Source organism: Pipra filicauda, unplaced genomic scaffold, assembly GCF_003945595.2.
Source record: "Pipra filicauda isolate LSUMZ 115617 unplaced genomic scaffold, ASM394559v2 scaffold84_size4826128_pilon, whole genome shotgun sequence".
Classification (NCBI taxonomy): domain Eukaryota; kingdom Metazoa; phylum Chordata; class Aves; order Passeriformes; family Pipridae; genus Pipra; species Pipra filicauda.
Genome location: NW_024105031.1, coordinates 1586540 through 1607648, shown reverse-complemented (window position 1 = coordinate 1607648; position 21109 = coordinate 1586540). Strand labels below are relative to the sequence as shown.

General features: G+C 36.2%; 1 protein-coding gene across 3 annotated transcripts in view; it reads left to right on the top strand.

Annotated features, from left to right (window-relative positions):
* KCNH8 (potassium voltage-gated channel subfamily H member 8) overlaps positions 1-16841 on the top strand; it is a 174302-nt gene extending 157461 nt beyond the window's left edge. For 2 of the 3 annotated variants that reach the window (XM_027717440.2, XM_027717439.2), the window contains exons 14-16: positions 2012-2118; positions 3175-3251; positions 15240-16841. In XM_027717440.2, coding sequence (XP_027573241.1) covers positions 2012-2118; positions 3175-3251; positions 15240-15950 — 895 coding nt within the window. In that variant the 3' untranslated portion in view covers positions 15951-16841. The remainder of the gene's footprint in view (positions 1-2011; positions 2119-3174; positions 3252-15239) is intronic. The other variant, XM_039390639.1, reaches the window with a different exon arrangement.
* The last annotated feature ends 4268 nt before the right edge of the window (positions 16842-21109 follow it).

Below are 21109 nucleotides of genomic sequence, written 5' to 3'. Positions count from 1 at the left end.
AAGAGCATCAAAAGGAAGAAAATGTATGTAATAATAAAGGCAGTCCTAGGAGGATGCATTTATGTACTCAAAGCTCCTCAGATCCACATGAAGGAGTGTACTCTAGCCCTGAGCAACTGGATAGAAAATGTCACATATTAATCTTTTCTGACTTTTTGGCTTCTAGGAGTGAGTTGTCTGTCTTCAGGAGAAAATTCAGGGCTGTACAATAGCTGATTCAGAGAGGGGTGAGACACCAAATTCTTTTGTCACCTCACATTTTCAATTTATTAGATGTTGCTCCACAGCCCATTCCTTGTATATGAGTAAGGATGTTGCCCATTACATATTTCCCACATAGAAGCCTGTCTTTTGGCACTCCATGACTAGCTACTTTTGCTAATATAATTTCTTTTTAGCCTGAATCTTTAAACATTTTAAAGAATGTAGCATCTCTGAATTTCAAGTCATGTCTGAGTAAGCTTTCTCCTGTGTGCTTTAAAGGCAGTTGAAATGTTATCATTTCATATAATTAGAAACTTCTATAAAAGGGATATTGGTGTTTAAAATTTGCTTTTTGAAGTAGTGAAGCCAGATGACATTAAATAGGTTTTATAGCAAATTTCAAATAAAGTAATCATTCAGTTTTCCAGCTGCAGATAGCATTATCGGCCAGAGCGGCTGAAGCACCTCATTTGTGTCTCATCTTCTCCCAGAGGCTGGTTAAGATTAGAATGAAGTCTAGTAATATCCAACAGGCATCATGAACACTCAGACATGAAACAGAGCCCAAAAGCCACATGAAGAACCAAAAAAGACAAGAATACATGGTATGTGCACAGAGGTCTAAGTTATATTGGTCTTTCAAGGCAAATACATCACAGATATCTCTGTGTTGTCTGTTTTTCCTTTCTCCAGACAGTTGTAGTCAAGAGGTTTTCTTGAAAATATCCTTATTAGATGAAAAGTCTAATTTCCATCATCCCAAAGTTATCACCAATAACTGAGAGGCCAAGAACTGCTTGCTTTAGCCCTTCAAGATTAGTATTAAACTCATCTGCCTACTGTAAGACAAAATATGAAGCTTGTGCCTGAACAAAAGAAGAAATTCATGCTTTATATCTGTCAACTGGCAGTTGTCAGTCTCTTTCATTGACTTTAAAACAGTTCTCTTTATAGCATGATTTATTATAACTCAGAACAAAAAATATTCATAATTATGTATTTTTAATCCTGTGTATTTATTCCTCCATCTGATACGTTTTCTATTCTTTGCATGCAGAATTGATTATTTTATAAAGTACTGTACCTTTTTTTCCTTTGGATTTCTTAACATGGGAAAATGGAGATAACTGCTATGCATGGGTAGAAATAACTGACAAAAATACTTTTTCTGGTAGTCATATCCAATATTGATATTAATGTAACTAGGACACTGCAGGCTAGTCTGCACATCTTCCTATATCCAATTTACAAACAAGATTGCCCTGCCTGAGCTAGTTAAATTTAAACAAATTTATAATAACTGTTTGCATGGAAATGACACTTTTGACTGAATTTTACAGAGATGTTTTCATAAATATATTAAGTTCAGGCTTAGGTTCTGCCTAAGTAAGGCTAATATAAGAGCCTGGTTGTTATGTGCAGGCAGATTTTAGCTTAATAAGAGCTTTTTAGATTGTGCAGAGGAAAAGGTGGCAACAGATTACTTTAGCTATGAAAAGCCAACTATATTCCCTATAGGTTTAGATAAGACTCAGAATATGCTGTAAAAGTCATGAAAATTTTGAAACTTCAGTTAATTATTTTTGGCCTCATGTTCCTTCCATTAACACTAAGTTTAATCTTTAGTGACTCACAAGAAGTTATACCAGTATAATAGTTTTTACTTTTCTCTAAACTTAATGTTGTGCAAAATTTACCATTGTTTAAAAATGTGCCCTTTAGGAGTAATTTTTACAGAATAATTATGAACATGATGTTTATGAAACTGTTTATGAAACTGCTCCACTACCCTGATTTTTCTCAACAGAATTGTAGATGGGATTGAAGACGGAAACCACAATGAGGAAAGCCAAACCTTTGACTTCAGCTCCGATCAGCTCAGGCAGGAATCCAGGTTATCTCCTACGACTGGAGGTGAGTTTTGCCTGGGAAAATCACCCTTTAGAGAAAAGTTTCCATAACTGCTTTTTGTTCCCCTTTGTTTCTTTGATCCTCAGAAGTGGCATAAATGGATTAAACATATATTTGTACTCTCAGTACCATTTCAGTGCCACAGTTGGTACCGTGGAAAAGTACAACGAGGTCCCAGAGATCGTTTGTTGGTTTCCTGCTAACAGACAGTCATGATGAAACAGTTTGTGGAGAGTACTGTGTTTTTATGCATTGTACTTTACCAGCAGTATTGTAGGATCTGCCAGGCGCTTCATGCTCCCAAACCTTTGGGCGTGGAAGGTACTAAACACAAGGACAAAATTCAACATCAAAAAACATTCTAATACCAAATTAAGAAAAAAATACAAACCATAAATAAACAACAAAAAAAGCCAAAGTAAAAATTCATTAATAGCCATATGTAAACTTGGCTGTCAACTTTTTTTAAGATATTTACAGAAGTGGAGGAGTATGAAAGTACATAGATTTTTAAAAGTAAAAGAGTGAAAACCTTGATATCAAGGGAGCTTAGGAAGCCTTAAATCACCTACACTCTGAAAAGGTTGATAAAGTAGCACCACAGTGGAATAGAACATGTCGAGATGGGGAATAAAAAAGATAAAGATGCAGAAAGACTGTTTCCAACATCCCCTCTTTTATGAGTAAGCAATCCCCACATAGCTACATTTAGCATGGAGACAATTAGAACACATATTGTTCCTCTTAAAGCCAAACAGGAAAATAATAATAAAAGTTTAATCATATCTATGATTTTTAAAAAGAGTTGACATGTCATGTGGTTGGCGCCAGGTTTGTCATTTTCAATCTTTTCAGGTCCAGGTGGAAGAGAGCAGTATGGACTTTATTCATCGCACTTCTCTTACACGTTATGCACTGAACATTAATGCATGATTTTATTTTCATTCTAGCCAAGTGCAAACTAGGTTTAAATTTAAGACATTGGTTAAGTGCAGAATAGTATTGCCATTTCCAAATGGTTATACTTATCTCATTTGCATGTATTTGAATTATTTTCAGAAGCTGAAATTGGTGCTGCTGTACTCGTTATCAAAGCAGAAGAGACCAAACAGCAGATCAGCAGGCTTAATAATGAGGTAACAAGCGTTTGTGGGGGTTGAAGGATATTAACAATCATTCAAGGAATGCTGGAGAAAACTCAGAAGACATGGGAATATAATAAATTCTTGTAAACAAGCTTACAAAACTGGATGAGGTTCCTACATGTAGGGCAGTTTGAGGCTTTTAACTCATTCTGAGATTAATTTCCTACATGAAACCTATATAAAAGTTCATGTCACATGCTAGAACTAAAAACAAAGGGAGGTTAGCATGGTTAGTGTATGTAGTTTTCCTAGGATTTATTCTCTTCTGGGTATGCTTCTGTTTTTCTCTTTCCTCTCATTATTTCTCCAAGCTCCTTCTTCCAACTTTTCTTGTCTTGATACGTGCTATGCTTTTAGAGAATTTCCTTGAAAGAAATGCAAACCCAGTCATGTTCAAATTCACATAAAATGTTTCAAATCACTTTGCCTGTGTATACTTAGAATGAAAAGGAAATTCATCCCTTCCTGCTCAAGCAATATGACCTGAGGAATGCAGGGCCAACATTGTTCAGTGGTGCTTTTCATTCCTCCCTTCTATTAACTTCAAACCTGTAATCAACTATTAATCCAAAACTGAAGAGATGTTCTATGGCTAAACTGTTTTATGTATCCAGCCATTGTAGTACTTTAGCTAACAAGATGAAAGCATCAGACTTGAACTTCACAGTTACACTGCAAGACTAAAATCCGTTCCCAGCACACTCTGTCTTTCAATGTGAAGAGATTAGAGGCAATTTCTTATGATTCCACATGAGGAAACATTTAAATAAGTCCGCCACACAGTTTTACTTCCTTTCTGAGCTCTTTGGTTACCAGAAATGTCAAATTTTGTCTTTATTTTTCCTTCTATATTGTGCACACCTAATCTAGTTATTCTTTATTTCCCACTTAGGAAATATTGGGCTTCTAAACCTCTTTCAACCTAGTCAGTTTAACTGGATTAGGTAACTTAAATATCCTGAGCTAGGAGTGCATGCATCACCTCGTTTGTGTGCATCACTTCATTTGTATGTCAAACTGTAGAGTTCAGACAAAAGTCTCATATCCCACTGACTGCAGGTTTTTATAAGGTTTGGTTAAAGAACCCAAAAAAACCTTCAAGATGTTCATTGACAACACCATTATAATACAAATTTCTATTTTCTATGTAATGCTTTTGAAAAAGACAAGTCACACTGATTCATTCCTTTTGAGAACAGGTATTTTTAAAATAAGAGGATGTATTACGTGGCTATCTGCAAGAGGCAATTGGAAAATACATCATGGTGACAGATGTGCCAAGACAGGCATCTTGTAGATTAACCAAACCCTTCAACTGTAACAGTTTCGGGTTTGTTATTGCTTTTCTAGGGAAAAGAGACAGATAAATAGATCTTGGAACAGGGCAATATGCTAATCAAAAGAAATAAAGAACTCCACATGAACAAGGTCATTTCCCTCCATATACAATCTTAATTTTTCCCTGCTATAACTGTCTCAACAAAATATTATGCAACTTTTTTACTCACACTAACATAAGACAGGAAATTGCACCACATGCAGTAAAACACTAAAGTTTCCACACAAGGATACAGAATCCAAATCCAGAAATAAACTTTTCACTGTTGTGAATATGGTTCACTCTTTTATTTTAAAATTGAGGAGGGGAGTATCTGTCCATTTTTTCATAAAAGTCGCTACCTATGAGACTTGAAATAAGAGGTACTTACCTCCCAAGACTTCTGCAATCTCTCCTGGGATAAAGACATGAAAAAATAATTCTTGATTAAACAAGCCAATCATTAGGTTTTCATCACCAGCTGGTCATTCTCTTCTTTCCACAGAAGTGGGGCAGAAGTGAGTTCATCTATAGTCTCTGTCCCTTCAGCAGGTATTTGGAATCCTGTAAGTAAGAGGAAGAGAATATTCAGAGATTTAAGAGTGCCACAAACTGCTGGAGTCTTGCTAGCTTAGTGTGTGAGACAGAATTTGTTTTCACACTGCAAAACTGACTGAGGCCTGTGCCAGCATAGGGTGATAAGAAATAAAACTGAAAGTCATACAAAGTTTTGGTAGGTTTAGACATCTTCTGGTAAAACCTGAATTGATTTACATCTAACCTCATCAGTGATAAAATGACTTTAATAATAATGCAACCAGAAAATACAAATAACACAATAATGTTGAAAAAATTCTGAAAATAGTTGTACTTGCTGTTCACAGCAGAGAAAGATACCTTTCTCTGATTACAGAACCTCATAGAACTTATAGGAATTATAGAGCTACATGAGGCTATGTGAATGATTATAAAACCTCCCACAGTCTGGAAAACACACCAGACTTAGTCTAGGAACCTAAGGGAACATTTTTATTCAACCTTGCAGAATCTCTAAGATTATTTTATTCTGTGCTGTTCAGAGTACATTATATACCATACATCTATACTAGTGCAGACATGTTGAAGATTAATATTGTTGGTGGTGCCTTGCAGTATCTGGAAGGAGTATTCTCTACTTTCCAAGCTCATGTTTTGTCTTCTCTCTAAGAAGTCCCCTAGCAGAGAAAACAGCATTCTGACCAAACAAGAGTCTTAAACATTGAAATACTTATATATGGGATAATTCTCAATTTGATATGACAATACATGGGCATACAATATGGACAAATATTGGACTGAGACATAAAGAAAAAAAAGTATGTGGAGCAATTCTACTGATGTAGACTTAGATTTCATAGGTAACATTCTGAGCTCAAATCCAGAGACAGATGAGTATCCTCCAAGTCCTCTCATGGATCAAAATTTACATTGGAAAAACTGCATGACTGTAAGGCTGCTTAATTGCATATTCTACATATACTCAAACATACCCCGTCTGGAGTTTATGAACTGACAGTACTGACTTGGTGGTTACCCAAATGAGCCTCTGGGCGGCCTTGCTGATATACTCTAGTTGTTACTTGGGGGTTTTTGTTGTTGCATTAAGAATCGAACACTCATAGACCCAGTGCTTTCATCATTCCATCATGTGATGATGGATGGTAATGGAAAATTATGACTGATGCTGCAGCAGACAACTAGCAATAGTTTAAATACCATTAGAGTTAGAAACAAAGTTCTCTATTAAAGACATGCAGTCTTCCCCTGGAAAATATGAGAAAACAGGTCACAAGTAGCCAACAGCAGCAAACACTGTCATTAATACATTTTTCAGTGGAAAACAGAAGTCAATCAACAAATGCAAAAATAACTGCTTTCATGAAAGGCAATTGTATTACAACAGTTCGCTAGTTAGCTTAAAAACATTTCAGCTGTTCATTGGGGAAACAAAGACAGACATCTTTCCATTCAGACATTCAATACAGACTGTTGTTAGCAAAGCAAAGCAAAAAGTTACCCCAGAGAAAAATCTACAAAAATAGCTATACCTAGTTTAGAAATCCAGCTGAGCTCTTGGCAGTATTTTAGGTGTATGACACTCACTACATAATCCAAAAGAAAGTTCATTTACCTAAGAAAGAGAGTAACAGAAGTCAGTGCATTGATTTCAGTCCTCAGATTTGTTATATATTAACTTTAGGAGTAATGGATGCACAGACTTCCTCTAAGGAGAGTAATTTCCAAAATCAGCACAATCTATGTGAGACAAACTTGAACACACCCCAAATTCCTGTTGTATAGCTCCATGGTTTGACTGCTCAGCCAGTTACCCAGCTTCTTCATTTCCTCACCTAACCTCACTTTTCACTTTGAATCTGAATGAGATCCAAGGTGATACTGGAATTTCCCTCCAGTTCTGTAGTGCAAGATGGAGTGGAATAGGACTACTTTATCTCCTACCCTATTCGCCCCTTCCACTTAGTGTAAATAATCACTGAATAAAACAGGCATGACATTCATTATAGTTCAGTACTTTCAATCTGTGGCAGGTGAGAGTTCAGTTTCAGGTTCTTGTTCTGGCAAAACCACAATTATTTAGCAATAGTTTCAAGATTAGGTTACTGAATACCTAGCAGCATTGTACATTTGCAGAGCTGGGGAAAGCTTGATTCACAGACCTGCTCCAGACTAGGCAGAGCAAGAATTCAGAAATAGTCTTCTGCCTTACAAGTATGTATCCTTCCTTTGCAGAGGTCTGTATGCTTGACCGAGTCTTTCCAACGCATTTGTCTGCAAAGGCTGATCAAATGGATGTGTCTAAACATTCAGCATTTTCTCAGAGGCACTATGTACGTGATGCAATCATAGATAACTACTGAGGAGCCCACAAAGTAAAAATAAGAAACCACTAAGCAGATTTTCTGAGGTATACAAATGGCCAAAAAGTCTAGATTAAAGCACCTGCCTATCACTGTCTCACTGCCTGTATCCTACTAGGCTTTTAGCTCACTGTCATTTGAATGCAACTGTATGAAAACAGCATGGAAGTACTTTTACTTTGATTCAATTTGAAAAACCCAAATCTGAATTATTTAAAACATAGACCAGTTAATAAGAAGAAAATAGCCAAAATTTATTCATATTTTTTTGTCCCGTGATTACATGTACACATTCTCCATTCAAAACCATGGATACATGGTTTCATGCTCACATATAAAGGACATCTCATGCAGTGCATGCAGACTGCTTTGTCATGTCCCCTGTTTTTTCCATATGCCACCCAGCTTCAGTGTAGACTCCTTCAGCTTCACAATTTGGGGGCTTATTTCTTACTTTACTACATCAGTAGATCCCAGAATTACAGTACTAAAACAATATAATGAACACAGTACTCACATTTCTCCCGTTCAACCCAAAAACAAGCAAACATGAGGAAATATGAATAGGGTCAGGTTCTGTACTAGATAATTGCCTTCTATTTAGCTCCACGTTGGAGCACTTAGTAGAAATTCAGCTATTTTTAATTTTAGGTTTTTGAAATGCAAGTGCTTAAAATACTCTAGGCATCTGGCACTTATTTAGAACAGAGAAAATGCATTCACAGGAATATTTGACTTTCATCTAACAAAAGGACCAATCCTAAATAAATATGTTTATTTTCCAAATCACTTAAAGATATTTTATAAATATATTATTTTAAAATGTATTTCACAACCAGCTGCCAAAAATCAATTTCATTTTTCTCTCAGTACAGGAAAAAATGCATTCCTTAATATTAAAAATGTATGCAAATGATAATCAGTGTCAATGAAGAAAATTTGGTAAAGTTAATCAGGCCTTCAGTTTTACATAGGGGATATACTGTTAAACTTCAATTTGCAGTTTGAGAGCTCATATAATGAACTTGATTGACTTAGAGTAGTTAAATACATGTTCTTTTTAACAAGTCCGTAACTTTATTTTCACATGAGAGAAATTACTTTGCAGCAAGGCTATCCCAGTAATTTGCTTTGGAAAGCAGCTTTCAATCAAGAAAATCATGTCAAAAAGTGAACTAATTACATTTATGTATGATGAAAACTATTACAACTAATCTATCCATTTTGTGGTTTAGCCACATAAGTTTCACATCAAAGCCAAGACATAGAGCCTAGTATCATTTGCATTAAGAAGTAAAAGCTTTCCAAACCATACACGACAAGTAGACACACTAAGATTTTTAAAATATATTTTCTTTTAGCATTGACATTCATGTTTCCAAAGAACTTCTACCTTGTTGTTTTGTCTCTCTCTCTGCTCTTGTACTTTGATGACTGTAGAGTAGTCTTTACAGCTAATTTTTTCATTCTTTTAATGTTAGCTTAATAGCTATTGGCAGATGAAGATAAAAAATAAGCTGATGCTCTAAAGCTTATATTAATTTCTTTTTAAGTAGAACACATTGCACACACATGACACAACTTCTATACACCATGGTATGTCTCTTGAACTTTTCCTTGGTGGAAAGGCACCTGAGACAAAGAAATTAACCCAGAGGCAGCCATGCAGTACACAAATCAACTGGACACCAAAAGCTGACTTCAGATTTGAATAAAAAATATTACTACCAAGATAGATAGCAACAATTATCCAGTTAACTCTCTAAAAGGAATTTCAAAATGTTCCTGTACTAAAAAGATCTATTTTCCCAACATCTAAATATAAATCTCTATTGGTATTCAAGTTCACTTCTTTTTCTTTTATACCTAGAAGATACTAAAAAAAAGTTGAGTGCTATTCTCCTTCTAAAAGCAGTGTATTCTGGAAACATAATACTCCAGCAGATCTCAGCAAACCAAATTCCTTCTGTCTGTCTTTGCCCATTACATTTTCTAAAACTCTTCACTGGTAGCATTTTCTTCTGGACCGTCTTTGGTTAGATCTTTAGAATCACTGACAAAGTACACAATCTCAAACTGCAGTGTATTTCAAGCAGCCTAAGTAATTCCCTGTGAAGAGAACTCCCTCCCTGTGTCCAGTAAAAGAAAAAAGTGCTGTTTATATATCCTGGGAGTATGATTAATGCCCCTGAAAAGTGTCAATCAGCAAAACTCCACAAATATTTTTCTATAATACTCTGCATAGGCAGAATATTATATTTATGCCTCTGACACTTTCTTTTCAGATGTAATCTTTAACATTTATCTTTGTTGAATTTCATATTACTGATATTTAAAAGTGAACATAAACTCTGTTTAGACATTAAAAATAAACATTAAATAAAAACAGATCAGGCTGTGATGCTAAAAAATATAGCCTTAAATGTCCATGGATGGCAGCAAATTATTGATCATAAGCCATTCCAGTCATGTATGGGTTCAACTCATGGTGATCACATGTCCTTCGTATTTTCTTAGTTGTTCTGAAGAATGTCAGGTGGACAGTAATATCTGAGAAGACTTTTGACAAGATATATATTGCATCTAATGTTTCTTGCTATATATTGAAATGGCTTTTCAGTTAAAGAAAAGAATTACGTTGTTTTGCCATGGTTTATTTTTAAGAAATGTATGTTCCCTTTTGACTATTCCTTTAGGTACTTATAGAAATTGTTTGTTTAATATTTTTGCTCAATATTATACATATCACCTCAGGCCTTCTTTCATGAGTACATACTAGCAACTTCTCTCCCAGCCAGCTGGGATTTCCATAATCCTCCATTTGCTCTCAGTTAGTACCTAGTGAGTCAGAGTTTGTCCCTGATACTTTCTGAATTCCTTGAAGCAGTAATTTCCAAACCTGGTTTTCTTAGTGTCACCATGATGCTGACACTGTCCTGATTCTATACCAACTTGAAGACAAAATCCATATCCAGCAATCATAGAATCACAGAATGGCTTGCACTGGAAGTGTCCTTAAAGATTATCTGGTTTCAACCTTCCTGCCATGGGCAGGAACACATTTCACTAGACCAAGTTGCTCAAAGCCCCATCCAACCTGGACTTGAACACTTGCAATGATGAGACAATCACAGCTTCCCTGGGCAACCTGTCCCATTGCGTCACCACCCTCACAATAAAGAATTTCTTCCTAATATCTAATCTAAACCTCTCTTTCAGTTTGAGGCCATTCCCCTTGTTCTGTTACTGCGTGCTCTTGTAAACAGTTCCTCTCCATCTTTCTTGTAGTCTCCCTTCAGAAGAGGCTGCAGGGATGAAAGGCTGCAATTAGATTACACCAAAGCCTTCTCTTTTCCAGGTGAACAATCTCAATTCTCTTAACCTTTCCTCATAGAAGAGGTACTCCATACCTCTAATCATTGTGCCTCAGCTCCTGCCCCAACCCCCCACCCCAGACTCACTCTCAATGAAGAGCCACAAATTCTAATTAGAACTGCAGTTTGGGAACCCTTTTTCTAGATTGAATTTCATGGGAGCCATGTTGACTTGAATACATCTAAATAATCTTGTCCCTTATACTTTTCTGTTTTGTCCTTACCTGTTTAATAGCAATAATCTTGGTTTCCTAATTTATCCAGACAAACTGGTCACTCTGGAACTACCAAAGAGCTGGCTAATAAGTCATCAGACAAAGCAGCAAATTTTCTACTCATACACAGTAAAATGAGTAGAACTGAAACTAAAACTGCACCATCATATCATTGCACAAATCCTATATATTTAATCTGCTCAGATTAGCTGCACTGGATTTTTTTTTTCTTCTGTATCTAGCTTTATTACTAAAGTACCATTAAATCATAAACGTCTGTCACCGTAATACCAATGGCCACAGAGTTGCTGGTAGCTGATCAGTGAAAAGTCTGTCTCAGCTCACCCCAATTTCATTCATTCAACAATGCACTTAGCGAGAAACAGAATATCAGCAGCTAGTCAATCTGAGCCTTGAAAAACAACTCATGATAGCTGAAAGTTTGAATTTCAAAGGGAGTAAACCACTGAGAGAAAAAAATACCAATGTATTAATCAGAATCTGCTTCTAATCAGAAAAAACAAGTCTTATTTCGGATTTATCCAGGAGCAGTGATGAGAGATAGGCATTCTAGTTGAACATTTAGCAGCAAAAAAAAAAATTAAACATTGTACTATACCATGGAAAAACAAAGAAACATGTTTCACCAATGTCATTTAAACGAAGCAATAATCACCATCATCATCTTACATTATGTAGAGCTTTTAATCACTCCATTCCTATTTAACTATATGGAACAAAGTACTCAAACTGTTCAAAAGTTTAATACTAGTAGTAAAGAAAAATACTCTTTCTACTGAAGCTGTCAAAGTAATTCGAAAATGCAAAATACAACTACTAAAATATATATTGGTCAGACCATCAGAAAATGCTATTAATAAAGACTATGTGTTAAAAAATTCTGCTTCTTTTTTTAAACTCTACTTTGAAGATATTCTTTCCTGATAACCTAGTCTACTAAAAAGGTACCAGCACATTGCTTTTGACCAGTCTGAGAAGCACTTCTTGCTACTTCAAATTAAATCTGTATAAATCACAGTTTCTATTTCTGGAAATATTGCAGTATCTTTTTTTGAGTCCTAGAAAGTGTTAAGGCAGCATTTCAAGTATGTTTGGGATCTTGTAGACCATTTTGAAGCTGTCTGCCTAGCACAGCAGGAACCATTTGTACCACTAGCTGTTTTGCCTACCAAATAATCAGTGAGCTCCTAAAAAAAATGCAGCCTTGCCAGCATGAGAGGAATTAGACCTTTTGCTCAGGAGGAAACTGTACTGCTTTCAGCTTCTGTTCATAGACTTAAAATTCCTTTCGCTTTTAGTCTCTGTCCCTTTGCACCATGAAATTTTTAATATTAGTGATAAAATTGTTTAGTCCTGTTACACATGTTTATTTGCATCTATTCAAGGATCTCTGCAGGATGTAAAAATAATAGGATAAACAGTATAGCAGTAGTACTAACAGTAATGGTATCCTTTATGACTACATAACATAGAGATAGAGCATCATTAATGTGGTCCAGATACTAGAGCTTTAATCTTCTAAGATTAATAGTTTGTAAAATCTTGAAAACTACATATTTTCTTTATGTATGTGGTGAGCTGTATTGGTCCAAGTAGGTCTTAATAAGTGGTGATGGTGAATTTCTAATAAAGTTTGGCATAACTATTCTGGAAACAAAGCATGCATCAAAGGTGGGTTTATCAGGTCAGTTCCTCTCTCTGTGTGAGAGCAAGCTTATGAGAATACAACGATCTAAGAGTTGATATGCCAAAAATAGTATCTGGGCACTAGAAAAAGTTGTAATGAACAGAAATTCAGGACTGCCGCGAGTACTGATGCTGGGATTGATTTTCACTGTATTGTGTCAATGAACTGGCAAAAGAAACATGTTAAAGGATGCTGAAACTTTTTAAAAGTCCATAAGTGATCAGAAATGGAAAATAGAAACATGAATCAAACCAAACTAAATATTTTAAATTTTTCACATATCATTCATAGTTTGGGTAAGGTGCCTACTCATAAGGTAGTGTCAATCTTTCTGTCTGCACAACTGCAGAAAGCCCTGAAAATTTGATGGAAGTTGGGAAATTAGACACAGAAAACAATTGCTTTATCTGCTAGGAGTAGGGGCCAGTCATGATCCTAAAAAGAACTGATTGATGACCACTGAATCTATATGGGTTTGATTGTCTGTCTTCCCCCTTTTCTGCCCAAGTAAGGGAAAGTTTTGGAGGTTTTGCAATGCCATTTCCTAGTTTCAAACAGAACACAGAAGTTCTTGTGTAGATGATTTGTCCAGAAATCTCACAGTGTGCTACCTTAAAGTCTGACAGTACCATGAACCTTCTCTGGCTGCTCTGACCCCACAAAAAGCCTATTCACAAGTCGCTTTTGCAACATATTTTAATCCCTCACGTTAACTGTAGTTCAAATGAGCTACCAGGCAGTCAAACCTTAATCTCAGCTAGCAGAAGGGGACCCCCTGTTTTTTTTTTCTAGCATAACTCAATTAGGTAACAAGACAGAGAGAAAGAAGTGCAGAGACACAGAGAAATCCAGTCATCTGCCAGTTAAGAGGTTCCTGCCTTTAGGGGTTTTCCCTCCAGAGGTAGTGTGATCATTACAAAACTGTTAAACAATATGATGGGTTTGAACTCCTAGCTCAGAGAGATATATAGGAGCTGTGTTGGAGCTTCCCATGTCTTCTCAGAATTTCTTTATAATTATTGTGCCTGCAGTAACACAGTCAAACTCAGGCTGAAATGTCTTTCCAGCAGATTTCTTCAGAATTATTCTGTCAGAAAAATGAAAACTATATTTCTATTGTTGATTACATGAAAATTAATCTGTGTAGAGCATCTAATAGGTGGTATCATTACTTAAGATCAAAGAAAGCCCCCTTTTTTCTTTTTGATATGTGGCTTGAAGATACACATGCGGTCATGTCTGTTTTTCGTCAGAATATTTTCCCTAGCGTCAGTATAAGAAACTCTGTTTTAATGGTAATGACAGTGTTTTGGCCTAAAATAGATTGATTAGCTACCATGGAGACAAAGTTCATTTCTACCTCTTGATAGAAATTCTTAATTTCCCTTTATTAAAAATAATTGACTGATTTTAACTTCCTAAAAACTTTTCCTTAAGAAATAAAAAGGAAAGATAAATACATTTGAAATTATGAGCGGGTTACCTTCTTATTTGAGTTACACATTTTGTTACCCAAAATATCCTTAAGAAGTCCTAATAAGTGTCCCCACTAATGTTCATAAAGCAGTTTACTTTACAAATTCAGAACCTGTTAATCTGATCCCCACCCAAAGCAGCAAGTTTTGAGGAGATGAAAGACTTCATCCATTTCATGTAACCAACTGGATGCTATCAGGTTCTTCCTTTTGCACATACACCAGAGTAATCTATGGATTATTTTCTCACTGTTATATGCAATACATATACAAGCATATATATATATATATATATATATATAAGCATAAACATAAGTACATGAAAGTAAACTGTTTCACAACCTTTTATATTGTTTAAATATTTAGAGGTAGCAAGTGGTTTTCAGTTTCCACTTATTTTTTTCTTTTCTTGTTTTTAGCAGTAGTCCACTAGATTTTCATATAACTACTACTTGCATCCAACAACTGAGAATATGGTTTTCTTTTATTTTGCTATGAAAACAGCAGTATACTTCACATGTATTTCGGAACAAGATTTCACAAGACCTCATTGTTATAAAATTCATCAGTATAAAATTAATTAAAAAAAATGTATGCTTTAAAATATTTAATGATTGATCAAGAAGCTATTGATGTTATACTTCCAATGGAAATCATCTCAACTCTGACCCTAAGACCATTCTTTATATACAGAGAATCATTTAAAATCAGGTGTATTATGCCTACAGAGTATCCATCATACTTTTTTTTTTGAGTTTGTTTAATTATCTTAATATGCCACAGGAATTGTGGCATCAGCTTTAGTAAGGTAGATGGATGAACAATTTCCCACACATATATCAGTAGAGTATATTTTTTTAATGTAAAGACACTGTACCACAGATGAAATTTGACATTGCTAGAAGGAAAAAAAGGTATGTATGTATGTATTTCAGGCATGGTTCATAAATACTTTTGCCCTGCCATAACAGGTGACAACTTTAACTCAAGAAGTCTCACAATTACGTAAAGATATGAAGAATGTGATGCACCTTCTGGAGAACCTGCTCACATCCCAGAAGCCTCCAGGATTCTGTGCTGTGCACAGCATATCTCGAAGTACCACACTGGATAGTCTGCCGTCTCAAATGGCTTGGACTACACATCAGCCTTGCTCACACGTGCAGTCTGGGAACTTCACCTGCACCAAAGCACAACTTTGCCATGGAAACACGTTATGTGACATTTGGAATACAGATCTGTCCTCTGTAGGCAGCAGTCCCCAAAGGACTGAACCCAACCTGCAAAATTCTATGGATGGTGAATTTTGTTATACAATGGGCCTGCAAAATTCTCCCTCACAGTATCAGGTAATTCAGAAAGACAATCTGCAATTTTTAAGATGCACCTCTCCCCATTCAGACACTACCCTGACTCCTCTTCAGTCTATTTCAGCAACTCTTTCTCCTTCAGTATGCTCTTCATCAGAGACATCGTTACACCTCGTGCTGCCCAGCAGATCTGAAGAAGGTAGCTTTAGCCAAGGAGCAATCAGTTCACTAAGCCTTGAGAACCTGCCAGGATTGTGGGACCTGGAAGGAACAGCCGGAGTAACTTCTGCACAGACCTCTGATTTCCCAATAGACATTGTGACAAGCACAAAGGATGTTAAAGATAAAGATTACCAAGCCATAGATGTATGAGAAACAGCGAAGTGGTACTCAAAGCATGTTCCACAGCAGCCAGTTTTAAATTTAGAGAGTACTGCATGACTGCTTTATTTGATCTCTTTTTTGGCAATCATGGAGATTACAAACATGAGAATTCAGATTTATAGAAAGTAAGAGAAGATAATGTTGGTTCATACTATAGGAAAAACAATAAATTTCTAGATTCTAGAAGCATGTTGAAAAACATTTTGAATACAGATATAACTTACTTGTCTGTTTGACAGACTGTTGTGATAGTCCAAAGACCCTGAGGGTCAGAGTAGCTGGAAGTCTAGGACAAAGAACTGTCTTGGGTGGCTTTTGTTCATCGAAGCAAAGGTTTTCCCCAAGTGTCTGACTGTTGTTCCCAAACAATATCTATGGCATTGTTTGCTTCAGGTGATCGTGGGTCCTGCTGGTCTTTTTGTCAGTTCTGTGAAGGCAAAGGGACAATATTCGCTGCATGTCATCTAGACAATCAACCAATTAGAGCTGCTAGAGAGTGGTTAGTTGCTGCACGTTATTTGTCATGTAAATGAAACCTCTTAATTTATCTAAAAATACTATTTTTATATACTTGGTATGAAATGTACTTAAAAAGGATTTAAAATATTTATAAAAAGAGTAAGAGTTTGGTTTCATTTTGGTAAAAGCTTGCAGTTTTAACAAAAAATGCACTACCGTCATGTATTAGATCAAATACTATTTATTGTTAAGATATTATGTAGTTTACAAATGGATTCGCTTTTAAGTGCATGCAATTTGCAATGAATGTATTCATTCTGGTGAAATACAAATAAATTAAGGTATTATTTTATTTAAAAAAATAAAACAGCTGGAATGTTGTATCCTATAATAAGCTATCACTACTTAAAAAACAAGGTGTTATACTGATAACGTTAAGTAGTCTTGGTTTGTGTCTTACTATTGCACTGTCATTTAGAAGACCAAGTTAACATTTTACAAGACATCCCTGTTTTGGGATCTTATACCTAGATAAGAAAATTAAGAGGGATGAAAACCATTGAGCAAAATAAGGAATATTAAAGGAGAAAATTACAATGGTTTAGTCAGAATCAAATAACTTAAAACAGTTTTTTATTACTTATTTGATGATTTTTTTACTTATATCTCTAAAAACTATCTTTGACCTATAGTCAAGAAAAAAAAAAAGATACTATAGGTTTGGCGAATTATTTAATCCAGAAACGGATTTAATGCCCAAGGGATTTTTTTTCCAGTATTTATATACTAGAAATGTATTGCTACTGTGCAACCAGGGCAACTGCCTTATTTTTTTCTACTGTAATTTTGATTTATACATTTAAAGATGCTCAGTATGCAACATTTTTACATGTTCTTTAGCAAGCTTTCTAAAAAGACCATGCTTACAACCCAAAATAAGTGTCCTAAAATGGATAAGTAAATTAAGTTTCATTTAATAATCAATGTAAAGGGTGGTTAGCAAATTAATTTTTTACAGAGCACAGATTTATGTTTAACTTCCTTAAGAGCTTTTGGGTTTTTTATGAAAACTTCAAAGACTAAGTTAATTGTTAACATTTGGACATGTGCAGGAACACAAATCCCAGATGATACTCTGTGCCCAATTTACATCCTTTCACATCCATTTTCCCACTGATACAAATTAGGAACAGAGTGTCATCTCTCTATTTGAGCTGCCTGAATTTTGTCAGTGTCTACACTTCAACATGAATGTTTTTATAAAGGGTTTCTTACTTTCCCTCTCTTCCAGTTTTTGCTTAGTTTAAGGTTAAATAGAGAAATGCTGGTTAAATGAGGCATATCCCAGAAATAAAAAAAAAATTTAAAACAAAACAAACAAAACCAAAACCAAACCAAACCAACAAAAAACAAATAGTAGCAAATATAGTAACAAAGACAATCCTGTGGTATTTCTGCAAAAAATCCTGGTTTGTCTGTAGCTACCTGCCATCTCCCACAGTGCCGAGCAGGAGGCTGGGGCTGGGGGAGGCTGCCTGCTCTCCACACCCAGGGCAGGTGCACGCTGGCAGAGCCCCATTTGCCAGAAGCTCGGTGGTTGTGTGGCACTGCCTTGCCTCAGCAGCCAGGCAGCACACCGTACAGCCATGGCCCTCTCCTGTACTCACCATGAAGGACAGATGCTGGTTCCTTGGCATGCACAGGTACATGCAGCACAGCTGTCTGCAAATCCTCATTCTTCACGGCAACCCTCTTCATACCACACAAGATAATTATTATATTAATGAAATACACAGGCTAAGCTCACCGTATCCCAGCTATTGACTGGGGCTGCACAAGCATAAGGTTGTCTAACATGCTTAGTTCCCAATATCATTTAACAATTTCCATTACACATAAAAATTGACATCAGTGTTTGCTTTCTCATTTTATGATATATAAAGCATTATGTACATGCTTGAAAGTTTTGACATTGTTTTATTATTTTCCAGTATAAACACTGGTGTCATAAGATTAAAAATAGATAGGGGGTTTTTCTGGAGTTTTTGTGTTAGTTTTGTATGAAAGTTTAAAAAGATCAGTGCAAACACCAAAAAACCACTTTGCATAAATAGCCCTAACTTTACTGTTGTACATTTAATTCTTCAATAAAAAAAATGCATGTGCACTAACTGAGAAGAAATAGCACCAGGATATGTGTCCTAAGTAGCTCCTTGTTTCTGCAGCTGTCAAACACATCCTAAACAAAGCTGGCAAACACGATGTTATTTGTATTGGCTATAGTTTCAAGGAATTTACCTGAATTGCACAGACTGTAAGATGGGCATCACACAGGTGAGCATACTGCCTCCCAGGGAAAAGCTCAAGCAACTTCAGACAGGACAAGTGTTCATTTCAGGTGTTACGGTTTAACCCCAGCCAGCACCAAGCCCCATGCAACCACTCACTTCCCTCATGTCAGAATAGGGGAGAGAATTGGAAAAGTAAAATCTGGAAAACTCATCCATTGAGATAAAAAATAGTTTAATAGGAAAAGCAAAAGCTGGGTATGCAAGCAAAGAAAAACAAGGAATTCATTCACCACTACTCGTGGACAGGCAGGCATTTAGCCATTTCCAAGAGAGCAGGGCTCAATCATGCACAAGGGTAACTTGGGAAGACAAATGCCATCACTACAAATATCCCTCCCCGCCTTTTTCTTCCCACAGCTTTAATGCACTGAGCATGACACGATATGGCATGGAATATCCCTTGGGTCTGTTGGAGTCAGCTGTCCTGGCTTGTGTCTCCTCCCAACTTTTTGTGCACCACCAACTCCCTCACTGGTGGGTAAGGTGAGGAGCAGAAAAGGCCTTGGCTCTGTGTAAACACTGCTCAGCAATAACAAAACCACTTCTATATTATCAACTCTGTTTCCAGTACAAATCCAAACCATTGCCCCGTACCAGCTGCTGTGAAGAAAGTTAACTCTATGCCAGCCAAATCCAGGATACCTTGTCCAAAATCAAGTAAGGAAAGAGGTCAGCAAAACAGAAACCTGGACTTGAAGGGTTGTTCTGTTTTAAACTCCCTGACACCATTATATTATGAAAGTCCCAGAAAAAGAATCCCCCAAGCAGGTTTTATTGAAAAATATCTGCAACCAATGCAGCAAATTTCAGTTTTGAAAGTAAAATGACAATTCATAGGGACAAATGTGAAGGCACATACATTTGGAATGAAATGGTAATTTCCAAGCAGGATTACCATGAGCTTATTATTTCTACACACAGAGTGGCCATTAAGGATACCTGGGATTGAAACAACAACCACTGTAATATTCACATCACCCTCCAAAGGTGCTCAGTATGAACATCAATACAGGCATCCTATACCCTAAAATCCAGCTGCCCAGCTCAGACAATTTACTTTATTTCTTTTTGCACTAAGCTTTAAAGAAATAGAATTATTTTTTGTTCAGGATTGTTCTTCCCATCTAATTCTGCATCAGTTTACTTCCCAAATTTGTTACATTTTCTTCCTTTCTTGCATTTTCCGTCAGTCAGTTTCTTCTTCTATACAGTAACTGTAATTTCTCTTTATTTACTTTTCCCCTCTCTTTTTTTCCAACACTCATTCAGTTCTACATCCCTTTTATAACTTCATCAAACTCAGCCATGTCTTTCCTCATTTCCTGGTGGTTTTTCTGTTAAGAATCATCTTAGGTCTGCCACTAATGAACTAAACTCAATCATGCAACAGGACAGCATATTTAGTCTCTATCAACAGTCAAGCAGTAAACCACCAGTCTCTAACCAAAATCTCTTGCACTACTATACTCTTACAATGCTGCAGTCACCTCCATTGGCAATGGAAAAAAAAATTGAAAAAAATAAAGACACACTGAAAAAAGAAAAAAAAAAGAAAAGTAGGAAACCCCACTAGTTTTGTTCTGTCTTCTGCTTTTATAACTTCAGATATATTATTAAAGATGTGTATTTGTGTTGTGCTCATGGTAACTACTAGATTCAATTTAAGAAACACAGCTTACCATAAATTCTGCAAATACTCCTCATTTTTTTACAAGTCATACCCAGCTCTTGTGATAACCTTGCTTTGACATTGCTTGGTTATCTACCACAAATAATTTACTCTCTAATTAGTCCATCTGCTAACTACACCTGATATTTCAAAATATTTTCCTTTACGAGGCAATTTTGTAGCACAATGCGTCAACAGTCTCACCTGGTAGTTTGTAAAAAATCCTGTGTTTCACAAATTGAGTTTTGGGATGCAACAAACTGTTCTGAACCTTTTCTACACCTTCTTCCCTTAACCTGAAAGCACTTGGTTTCCACATCCCTCTTAGTGGGACACATTTTAGATGTTTCATGATGCTGGGACTACCACAGGAAGTGCACAATCACATACCCACGTTCTAGAAAAAGACTTCTAACAACTTACCTCAGCCTTGAAAGAATGAGGCTGTAGCTGGGGCTTTAGACAGCAGCTGAGTGAGCAATAAGAAAAGGAAAAGGGCTGGTGCTTGATTTCCCGGCTCCCTCCCCTGCTTCAGTAAGAGGAATTTGCACAGCTGTCATCAATTCCAGAAGCCTACGTGGTACTAAGTCTTCAATCAGAAAATCAAATATTTTATCACAAGAAATCTAAGCCCATCTCCTTTAGTACCTGCAAATAGTCAAATCCTG